General features: G+C 33.8%; 1 protein-coding gene across 1 annotated transcript; it reads right to left on the bottom strand.

Moving 5' to 3' along the window:
- Nucleotides 1-991: 991 nt before the first annotated feature.
- On the bottom strand, nt 992-9,679 carry LOC110806404 (phytochrome-associated serine/threonine-protein phosphatase). Its single transcript, XM_088221992.1, has 10 exons — nt 9,391-9,679; nt 8,298-8,444; nt 8,134-8,201; nt 5,819-5,876; nt 3,313-3,423; nt 3,124-3,174; nt 2,445-2,588; nt 2,250-2,345; nt 2,084-2,155; nt 992-1,377 (listed from the first exon to the last, which is right to left on the bottom strand). Exons 1-10 carry the CDS (start codon nt 9,469-9,471, stop codon nt 1,294-1,296), a joined length of 912 nt encoding a protein of 303 aa, XP_088078118.1. The 5' UTR covers nt 9,472-9,679; the 3' UTR covers nt 992-1,293.
- Nucleotides 9,680-12,397: the final 2,718 nt, after the last annotated feature.

Genomic DNA, 12,397 nt, shown 5'->3' with positions numbered 1-12,397 from the left:
TTCATTAATATGTATTATGCATTTTCCACTTTGAAGAACAAAATCTTTGTTTTTGTATTAGATTAACGAAGAGTATACATTTTCATTAAAAAATAGATATAAGCTAATACAAGGTGCCTTTAAAGTAATTTTAATTTTAATTTTAATTTTGCATTGTTCTATGCAAACGTTGACAAAAACACAAGTTATATATTTCTACTTCATAATTTTTATGTGTAACTTCTCAAAATATGGATACATATATCTAATGAAGCATAACCCTGAAGCCTATGAAAAATTTAAAAAGTTTCAGATAGAAGTATAGAAACAAATATTATTTCAAAAAAAGAAGTACAGAAACAAATAGACAGAAGACTCAAGTTATCAAATTGTAACGAAGAATACATTTTAACACCAAAATTCTGGATTACATAAAAGAGAATGAAATGCTCTCTCCATAAATGGTAGAGTTAGAAGAAATCCAATGGAACCTAATGATCTAAATAGATAAATCAGACAAGTCTAAACAATGCAAACATCACCCATGCACTTGGGCACAATTTTAAACACTCCAACTCCATCCTTTGTTACAATTCCGGAACAAAAGTCTGGCACAAACAAAAGGTTTTATTATGGCTCACTGGAGAGTTGAAGTATACTAGAATTTTAGATGCACAATTTAAAATCAAATGCATTGGAATCAGCAGAAAAAGACAATTCCTGGTAGTTCATCATATTGAACACTGAAAAAAGTAGATAAGCCATTTTGATTGATATCTCATCATATCACAGAAAGTGAAGTAAATGAAAACTGTACTGGCTGCTGATATTTGGTGCTTCAGCTCTGCATTTCTCCCCTTAAAAAATTGCAGAACTGCTAAAAATTGTCAAGATGAAGAAAGCAACACACCTAGTAATTCACTCCGTATAAGAAAACAACATATTTAAGAATAACAAAAATTCAATTTAGAATCCAAGTTGTTCCAACAAGAAATGGAAGATAGCTGACACGTAAGTAAAAATATAGTGGACAAATTCACGATTGAGTAAGCCACATGCTATTTGGAATGTTTCAAAACTATGCCCTAACAAAGAAGATATTGAGACACTAACTGACAAATAATTACGGTGAGATACATCAATCTAATACACAAACCCGCGGAATCCTTAGAAACAGCCTGGACCAGATGTGCAGGATTTCCACCCAAGCAAAAGAAATGTCAAACTGCAAACAATGTAATGGATACTTTCTTCAAGGCTTCTTTGCAGTACTTTGATAATCGTACAAGTAATGCAGCAGATAATTCCGTCTTATCATAAGAAATAAGGAACTCCTGCTCTGGGTCCTCTCATCTGGTTGTTCTCCTCTGTTTCAGTGAAGAACTTCACTTCTCTTTCCTGAAAAGTTCACAAGAAACTTAGGAAACTAGGAAAACTCTAGCTCACGGAAAAAGCTATGAAATAAACAGCCTTGGGTAACAGAAGGAAGATGACCATCATATGTGCCAAAGATGAGAGTCTGACTTTTATATTAAATATGTACCCAATCAATACCAACCATTAATTGCTTCTCTAGATATATTTTCTACTTCTATTCGGAACATCAGGAAACACACAACAAAGCCAAAAGGGGATATGTCTTGAAACAAGTCAAGAAAGAGTCAACCAAGGCAAATGGACCCAAAAAGGCCTAGCTTATGATTCCAGAATACTTCATTTGCAAATAGGCACTCCAAACATTTTCATAGAATGTACTCTCTAAAGAACTCCATGATTTTTGCAGTATCCGTTTGCTCCAAACACCATGTATAAAAGGAAATGAAATCAAAAATAAGATAAGAATACTCTTTTTCTCCAGCCAATTGTATGATTCACTTGGTCTTCTTACCTACCTCGATTCTATCCCACTTTTTTCCAGCCCCAAAGAAATCTCTTTACAGTTTCCCCTGTCCTCAACCAAGTACAAGCATGCATAGGTCCATGTAGTTTCCATGCTACATAATGTCATCCATTGTGATATCTTAACCATGCAAAATTATACACAAATAACATAACACAACTGTTCTTCACACTCGTTATAGTAAAGAAAATGCAACATACTCACCATATTGTCATTGAAGCTCAATATAGAAGCTACGTTCCCACACCGGTAGCAGTAATTTGGTGCAGACCACACCTACAGTCAACAGGAACCAGACAGTTACCATCAAGCATTCAACCGCCAATATTATTAAACAAGAACTTAAATAGAGAAATATGAAGAATCCCACAGTTACTAAGCCTTTATCTTGGAACATATACTTGAGGCCTTCTTGTACAAGTTGGTGAGCTCGACAGACTAGATCAAGATTGTTAATGTGGTTGAACTGCACATGGCATAAGAAGGAAAGAAAAGGTGAGTCAAACTCATTAATTGAGAAGAAAATTGTGTAACATATTGGCAGGTGAAAGATAAGAATTAGAACCTCAGATGTGACCCTTGACCCAAAAAGCCAACCAGCTCCACGTGGACTGACTGCCCAAGTTTCAATATCTTCAGGATCACTCCACATGAGATCACAGAACGGTCCTTCATGTGGAATTTCACAATTCCGCTCAATCACCCTTATCTGTCCAAAAATATGCAAGAATTGATGATGATGATGATGATACATCCACCACTTTCCCTTACTGACACCCCCCTCCCACACACCCACACATCTGATTTTCTTTTATTTATAGAAGCGCCCTTAAACCAAAATAGATTTCATACCATCTTCTCTCATCAATTTGTTATCATGGTTGTTCCATAAAGAATGTCATTATTACTGTCATTATCTTTTCTTCATTCAGAATGTCACATCAATGCTTCTAAACATAGCATGTCCCTAGTTTTAGTACTTAATATGCCACAAAATTCATAGAAGAGTTGAGTCATAGATTAAACCAATTCAAATTTGCAAACTGGAACCAGGTGAACCTCATCATAGATTATACTTTTTATTATTTATTTTTTTAAAAAAAGGGAACCTCTTCATAGAGGTTCATAACGCAAGAATGGAGGAACATTGAGGTAACAGTAAACATTAACAAAATCTGAGTTTGTACAAGAACTGATATTTATGCTACTACAAGCAGAACAGCAGAAGATAAGAGAAACAGAACCTGATCAATTGTCCGTATATCAGGAGAAAGGCCACCATGGACACAAAGCACCTGCAAGAAAAACAACATAGCTACCTCAAATGACCTATTATCCGAGCTATGCATGTGTGCATATAAAGATACACGTACCAGAGCCAAAAAAAAAAACACAAGCACTGGGTGTACATAGACATACAAAAGAATACTTACAGTCCCATCTATAATCGCTGAGAGTGTTAGGTAGTCAAAAACATCTGTACAATACCTCCATGCATTTGCATTCCCATACTTTCTCTGGCACTCATCATAGAAACCATATACCTAAAAGAAAAAATGACATTTTAAAAACAAAATATCAACCAAGGTACCAAAGAAAATGGCATGGTCCAATAAATAGCATAACCCACAAAATACAAGGTCATGTCTAATTCCAGTCCCATGCACTAATTCCATTTTTCAATAAGGATTTCGTCCATATAATTGGCAAAAATACTTATAACCCCAGAGAAGAAACCGACAAACATCATTTTAAAAAAACATATTTGGACCTCTTATTTCATTCATAGACAATTCTGACTCCATAACCAATTATTTTACTTCTTTCAAAGAATTAAATCTTCTTTCAGAGATTCAGACACACCTATATAACCATTTATGTGCATGTGTTTGTGATTGGGCACCACGTAAACACTTCACTGTGCAATCAACAGAAGCACAGACAGCAGAGGACCACATAAATTTTTAAAGATTAGCTGCTATGGCATGCTATATCATTGTTGAGCCATAAATGATGACATATTTTCCATTTTAACTGTAACCATAACTAAAGATTTGTTAAATATATAGAATCTCGATATAGAAGTTACATCAATTTTTTTTAAATAAACAAAAGTTACATCAATATTCTGAAATCCTAACTGACCTGAGGCTGTGCTAAGCTTAACATCTATTTCACAAATATCTCTCATGAGATAGTATTCTGGTATCACAACCTTTGTAAGATTGACTGCAAATCATCATGAATAAAATATGACTTTGCAGAACCTATCATATGTTAATATCATAATTCATGGAAAAAAACATAAATAAAGAAACCTTTTCTGGTATGCTTGAAACTGCTTATCTTCTACACTTAAAAATATTGTCCTCTATAATTGGTTCTTTAATATAAGGAAATGCAAGACAAAGTCTAAAATATTATTCATACTTTTTATCTCCAAAAAGAAAATTGTAAGATATTATGCTTCATAAGTTTTTCTGAAATCTGCAAGAACTTATTTCAGAGTGCATTCAGAATCATATAAATTGAGAGCTTCGGATGTCTAAAACTACATAAGTATAAAGACTCTACAAAAGATAACATGGATAATATATGGTCTTGTACAATTAAAGAATTTTTTTTTTTAGAAAAAAAAATCAAAACACATTCAGTTTCACCAGAAAATGAAAAATTCCTTTTAAGAATTCTTTCTTGGTTGTTATAATTTTTCAAAACAATAAATTATATTTCTGGTGCCTTTGAACCCAAGACATTTGGGTGACATAGGGTTGTCGACCTTTGAGGTGATGAGTCCAGGCATGCTGGGGTTCCATAGGTAACTCACTGTGGTTTTGTTTCAGAAAGAAAAAAAAAAAAAAAAAAAAAAAAAACCTCACCGTGGCACCAGCTTCCTTTCTTTTTCTTCTTTTCCTTAATTATCTTTTTCTCTCTGTTAACTACGTTTCAGAATTTACTTCTAAAGCTTTTTATTTTGTTTTTTTAATATTACCCTTATAAAGCTATCAAATAATGACTAATAAAAAAAAATTCGAACTCTTGATAATAATTACTATTAAATAAGTAATAAAATATTTTAAAGCTATCAAAGTAAATACTAAAAGGGGCAGAAAAATCAAGTTCCAGAGAATGAAAGTTTCCTTAAAAATAATGCCTATTTGGTCTATCTATAAGAATTTTTATTTTTTTTGAAATAAAAGTGAGTGGTATATAAATTAAGGACGCCAAGGAGGCATAACCCATGTACAAGTAGATAATAGTTTACAGGTCTACCTATAAGATTATATTTAGTAATAACTATCACTTCAGCCCCAACATGATATCATTCTTATAAACCAGCCTTAAAAATATTTTTTGTCACAATCAAGTTTCAGAGGATCATAAATATTTCCATCAAGTCTTTTTTAACCATTTTAAAACTAATTTAGGTACTAAATTTTTGTATAAACTGAATAAATTAATTAATTCCCGTACCAAATGGAAATCCAAAAACTTGTGATTGATTTGTAAATAAGCCAACATTATGGGAATAAAATGGTACTTACTTTATAGAAGTACATTTACTTGACCAAATAATATTATGAAAATAAAAAAAGACCCATTTTTTTCTGAAAACTAATACGAATTTGGAACTTGATGGATACAGCCTTTCATGTAAATTTGTCATCCGAAAACTATTTTGTAACAAAACATGTTTTCTACCTTTTCTTTTTTCTAAAAAAGCTAGTTTTCAATCTTAGCAAGGAAATATTCCAAGTAAAAGCAGAATACACTCTAAATTCAGAAAAACTTTATACAACTAAACAGGGCCTATGATTTCTGTTTGAACATCAGATAACACTATCAAAATGAGTGCTCCATCAGTATCAGTGTTTGTAAACTAAGTAGCCACAATCAAGATAACACTGTCAGAAATCCATGCTAATATTAAGAGCATACCTGAGTTAGCTGCCTACTTTCATGATTACCGCGTAAAAGAGTAATGTTTGCTGGGTATCTACAAGACAAATGTGGAAAAGCAACTTAATCTTTACAAAGAATATAAGGTCTACTAATAAGCTCAGACACCAAGAAAAATAAGGGATTTTTATTCTTTTTTATTTTTCTAGGACAAATTACAATTTAATCCCCTGTAGCCTGACTCCACTACAATCCAAATTATGTGTTTTTTAATGACAATTCTGTCCTTATGGTTTTATTTTTTGTCATTTTAGATAAATATATTAGTTCTTAAGCTATTATCTTGTAATTTTTTTAATTTGTTTAAGCTTGAACTTCTACATCTTCATGTTTAAAAACCTAGACATGCGAAGATTTCCTCTAAAAAATTAACAAATTTATGTAAAATGACAAAAATATAAAATCAGAATGATTGCAACAAGAAAATACAAATGTGATTTGCAAGAAGGCCAAAACACTGGAATAAAACTGAATTTTTTCCTTTTTTAACAACACATAAGCGTACTTTTATTGGTATAATTTTTTTCCCAATTCTACCAATGAAAGTGGAACAATCAATTGAGTCTTCATATTTACAGGCTCATGTGATAATTAATAGAAGATCTTAAATTATTTGTCAGCCTAACACCGATCTTTCTAGAGAGAAAAAGATTGCTGCACTAAAAGAAACCAAACCGCACATATACAAAAAAAATTCACAATTCTTCCAAAGAGAAAAGAGTGATAAGATCAATAAAATAATCCCATCATACAGAGGGTGACCCTCAAACAAAATATGAAGAATTGTAAGCAAATGATCAAAGGAAGAAAAATTTTTGAAAGCTCCATTGCTTCTCTCTTCTTTGATGACCATTGAAATGGCCAGGGGATAGAGACAAATTTTCCTCCTAGATTTTTCCATGGAATTCCATTCCAAGTCCACAGTTCATAATTAACAGAACAATTAATAACCCAGTTAGAGAGAACTAGAACAGAATCCGAAAGCCTTCTAGATTCAGGACATCAGAAAAAGAAGACAACATGGAGATCAACTCTCACTTCGGCACAAAAAGCACCTGCTAACCAAAGTTTTGCCTCCCGTCATAAGATTGTCTATTATTAGAATCATTTTCTATATTGCCTCCAAAGTAAAAACCCAATTATTGGAGCTACTTCCATTTTCAAAAGTTTGTTTTAATGGGGAGCCATCCAGGAACTCATCCAGCAACACCAGGTGGTTCTAATAAGAATTTATGGAAGACAAAATTCATTTCATGAATGGTAAGAAAACTTGAATTATTGACAAGCTAGAGATTGCTTTCATTGATTAAGAACCTAAAAAAAGCAAAAGTACTTGTAAATAGGTGTCATCTCCAAGGATAGAGGGATTCCCGAAGTAACTTATCTTGCAGTGTGAATGGACATGTCTCATATAGGAAACAGCCCTTTCCTTTTTTTCTCTCTTTTTCCCTATGGCAGCAAGCAGAGTCTTCATGGCAGAAATTTTGAACATTGGAAACTGTTAAAGAAGGCAGAGAAATTAAGAGGATCTCCCCATATTCCACGAGCTACATTTTGGGTTGCATGCGGAAAAGGAAAAGAAGGCTTTTGAAGAGGTCAAATCATCTCCCAAAAGAGAATAATTCAATAGAGAAGTGGTTTCAAACTCTATGTTTATAGTTTAGTGGCTATCCTATCTCCAGAAGTGGAGAACTTGGAGAGCTTATAGATCTTTTTGTTGTCTACCTGATGCACATCAAAGTTTTTGAACTTGCAGAAAGTTTTACATATTTTTTTTTTTTTGCAAAACCAAGGAAATAATGAATTGATATGTGAATCTTGAGATGTTAACAGATGTTATCATCACTTCAAGTGATGATCAAAAACTGAAAAGAAAACAAAAATCGATGATTTTCATCCTATCGAAAACAAGGAAAAGCTACATATATAAACAACTTCCATTGATAAACTGTGATGGAAGTTTCCATCTCCTAGTAGTCAAGGCAATTTAAATACATCTGACCAATTTGTCAGCTGAAAATCTACATATAAATTGAAAACTTCCAAAAGCCACCCTACCTGATTCTTAAGTTACAGAACTGACTCCTAGAACCCACAAATAAAGGTAAATAGAAATATGAAGTAAGTAAACACACACTTAATAATGACAACAATTTTTCGACTGGCCCAAATTTAAATTGTATGAAAGTGATAAACACAAGGAACAAGGAATCTGACAGTATCTAATATTTAACAACAAACAAATCAGAAGCTTAAAATGCTAAAGGAGTCTTGAGCATCATATACAGGCGTACCTTGCTTTAAGAAGCAAAAGAATAGTGAAAACTTCAAGACTATTGTAACCACGATCAACAAAATCTCCCTACCAAGTAATTAAAAGATCAAACAGAACATAATTATTAATGACCATTATCAAATGATTGGCTACAAATTTGAGTAAACAAAATAGAGACTCTACCATAAATATGTAATTTGTCTCTGGTACATGACCTCCTGTCTGGAAAAGCTTCATTAGATCATGAAACTGGCCATGGATATCACCACAAACAGTAACCGGACTGTTGACAGGCTGGACATTAGACTCCTCAATGAGGATCTCTTTGACCTGTTACACAGAATGGCAAGAAATGAGACTCAAAAGAATGCAATTAGTTAAAATTTTGAACTTCTTTTATGAAAGATAGGGCCATTTGATAGGATACACCCTTCCTGACTAACATAAATACACTATCTAAATATGACAGGAAATGAAAAGTGTAATAAGAAATAAGTCATCATATTAAGTGTATATTTGCACGAATAGCAGCCAGAACAAAAATTCCAAGTTCAGTATAACTTTATAAATTTAGCCAAACCATCTAATTTCTTCTTGTTATATCAATATATGCTTTTGGAAATTGGCATCAAGTGCTTCAGTTGCCTCCTTAACTATAATATATATGAGGGTGATGATATTTTATAAACAAAGTAAGCATTTCCCCTTCCCTTAGATAATTTGCAGTTAGCAAAACAAATTTTTCTATAACGTACGAGCTCTAATGAAACGTTCCTAAATTAAGTAATTGAGGCTGCATTTTAACTCAAGTAGAAAGCAAAGGCAAGAAACGGAACAATTGAGGCTCTCCAAATCTAATAGTTTTATGATGTAAGGAAATTTCACAAAACATCTTCAATCAACTGAAAACCAAAGGCAGCATCCAGAATCAGAGTCAATATTATAGTTCTAATTTCACAAACAAAGGAAAAGAGAGAAAGAGAAAGAGTGTAGAGGGAGAGAGTTTTTTAGCATGGGAAAAATAAAACACGGGTAGAAGCGAAAAAGAAAATCAAAATTCCAAATCATATAGTACCAAATTGAAACAATTAGACAGAGAAAAAAAAAGATACATGGCCGTATATCTGTATTTGTTTCAGCATTATCTCAGCCCCCAAGCCGAGCACAAAAAAAAGCAACAGAACAGAAGCACAAACCCTAACTCCATCTGCATAGACGAATATGTAGACATAGCAAAGCAGAGAAATCATATAAACAACAGAAGAGAAATACATACGTATTCACAGAGAAGCTGAAGTTCATCCTCCAACAGATGTTGCCCTTCTTTCACCTTCGCTATCCATTGATCCAAATCCATCTCTTTCCGTCTCCTCTTTTGAGATTCTCTTTTAGCAACTCTCTCTCCCTCTTCGGATTCTCTCCCTTTCCCTCTGCGGGCAAAATTCCTTTCTCTTTCTCGCTCTAGGTTAAACCCCAAGAAAACGAGGAAGATTTCAATGCTCGTGTCTCTCTCTTCCCCCTCTTCTTTTTTGTTTTTGCTTTTTTAGCGTGGAAATAAATAAAACAAACAGATCTATTAGTTTTTATTTTATTTATCTTTTCTTTTCAATAACAATGAAGGTTAAAGTCTTGAGGAACAAATACACGCGCGTAATATATAGATATTGTATATGTATATATAAAGTAAGAACAGAAATTTGACACTTCCTTCTTGAATTGATGATTGTGACTTGCTAAAACCTCCCACGGCGGGCAACGACAAAAGCATCTGAATTCGAATGGAAATTTAATACATTAGTTCAAGTATTTTATTATAAGTTAGATAAAATAGGAATATAAATATTTGATGAAAATTGTATCATATTCTGAAAAATTTTATAAATGAAAATAAAAAATATTTAAAAAAATTAATATAAGTGATATTCTTCAAATAATTAAACCACGTATTATAGCAATTTAGATCCGTCTATATCATCTTGTATTAGATTGATCATTTTGTTTAAATTATTTAAATAATTATTCATGCATGATAATTATTACAAATTAGATTATAAAAATAACCATAAGTAAAATCTATTAAAATTAAATATATATATATATATATATAACATTCATTATTCTTTTTATTCTTTGTTCATTACTTGCCTCAAGCCTTTGTCAATGTTGAAGATTGTTAGAGCAATTGGAGATTACCTTAAGCCTTCTGCTTGGTATGGATGCATTGGGATGGTGTCCAAGACTGCGGATGAATGTTCTATTTTCACGTATGATATTTGTTTTTCTTGATTTACTGTTTTTTTTTGTAAATCTTTTATATACAATACAATACTATCATCACTAGTAATATAAAAAGTATAACTAAAATAGCTACCTGATATGGTATCAAAAATTTTAGTATGTCCTTAATTGACCGGATATTCTATGCATAAATTATTGGGAGAAAAACTAGCAAAAAAAAACATGAAACAACTTAGTAATCTGCTTATAAATATAAATAAAATAAAGATCAATATGATAATATAAATTTTTATATTATTAATAAAATTAATCAAATAAATAATTTAATTAGGCATATACGCCATATAACACTTATGCAGCAGTTGTAACGGCCCCGGAAATTTAAAATGAAATGTATATTAAAAATATCAAATGCGGAAACGAAGTCAAAAATTCGATTAACATCCCTTACATTAAAACCAAAAACGTGCTCACAAAATATAAAAGATCAAACTATCTAAAGGAGAAACTTGAAAGTAAAAGCTACGAATATGACTATGGAGTCTTTAGGCGTCCCCTTCGTCGTCCTCCTGCAGAACCGGCTCGGGAACAATGTCTTCCTGATCTGAAATGATTAAATAAGGAATGAGCTACACTAACCCAGTAAAAACATCACGATATCTCACCGTCACGGAGGTAAAGGTGGGTAGAAAACACAAAAAGACCAATGGAACATAATTTACAACAAATTCTTTTATCAATAATAAATCCTTCACCATCCACTTACCTCGGTGAAATCCATAAAACAGTATACGAAAGCAATAAAATTATCATCATCATGAAATCATATATGAACTGTATAACATAATACTTATCAAGCCTTTTGTAATTCAATCGTTACACAACATATTTTCCTCATTTACCAGCCCACTAGTATCCATGAGGATCCATAGGGGTCTCGCTACCCGTTAACCCTTAACACTTGAAACCATATTCCAGGGCCGTCCCCATACCCCGTCCGGTATGGGCGCCAAAACTATAAACCTCATTACCCCGTCCGGTATGAGGGTGAAACGGGCCGTCCCCATACCCCGTCTGGTATGGGAGATCACAATCCCGGTAGGGTTCCCTACGGACCCGGTCCGTCCACCATATCCCAAGATATCTAGTCAGGCTGACCACATTATACAATTACCCATTTACATAATCTTTTATTCTCTTTTCCTTCAGTCAGCATTATCAATCCACATACAAACAAGCAAAACGGTAATTTATGCCAAACAGACAACATAGAACATCAATATCCCAGTCATTCAATCCATAATCAGTAAAACAGTAAAATATGCACACGAAACTATAAAATGAAAATATCAAACCTCATGCTGCATTTAAAACTGTAAAACAGGCCAAATAACAGTTAACCGACAAACACACTAGACTCGGGCTCCATTAGCGACCTTAAGCAATTTCACACATTCGTTGATTCAAGAAATATCATTTTATCATTATTGAACTTTAATACCGTGATAGGAAATAGGGTGAGGGGTCCTTACTCGTTTCGGGGTTCGAACACGGCTTCACAGTGCGCCTACGGGCTGTCCCTAATTTTTCCTGAATTTTTCCCAGGGAACTGAAACGCACTACTGGTACCTGCACGTGTTTCAAAAAATCCCAAATTAGGCACAGGGCCCCCTTTCGGCCAATATCGCAATTCCGGCACGGCGGCTCCGCCGTGCTCCGGCAACGGCGCCGCCGCAAGCGGCGGCGATTCGCCTCGGGTTGGCCATTTTCGGCCGTTTCCGGCCGAATTCGGCCACACTCGCATTGGTCCTTGCGATAAAACAACCCTAGGGCCCTCGGGGGACCAAAAAATTACGAAAAACCGAAGCTTACCGGCGGCGGTGCTCTCGGGTGCGGCGGCTCTCCGGTGAAGTTCGTGTTTTGGTAATTTGGCTCCGATCAACCTGTAGAGAAAAGAATGGTGATCACGGTGATATAAAAATTGCATCAAACGGAGGCCGGGAAGGGCCTCATCGGAGGCAAAAATCGAGAAGGGGCGCGGCGGC

The sequence above is a fragment of the Carica papaya genome, chromosome 6 (assembly GCF_054855325.1).
Source record: "Carica papaya isolate Zhongbai chromosome 6, ASM5485532v1, whole genome shotgun sequence".
NCBI classification, from domain to species: Eukaryota; Viridiplantae; Streptophyta; class Magnoliopsida; order Brassicales; family Caricaceae; genus Carica; species Carica papaya.
The sequence above is the reverse complement of the archived record's forward strand: the minus strand, read 5'-3'. Positions and strand labels throughout refer to the sequence as shown.

Coding starts and splice junctions, on each gene's coding strand:
- LOC110806404 (XM_088221992.1), bottom strand. CDS start 9,471: ATGGATTTGGATCAATGGATAGCGAAGGTGAAAGAAGGGCAACATCTG. Junction 2,589..3,123: donor ATATACGGACAATTGATCAG/GTTCTGTTTCTC, acceptor ATTTTTGGACAG/ATAAGGGTGATTGAGCGGAA. Junction 2,346..2,444: donor GGTCAAGGGTCACATCTGAG/GTTCTAATTCTT, acceptor TGCCATGTGCAG/TTCAACCACATTAACAATCT.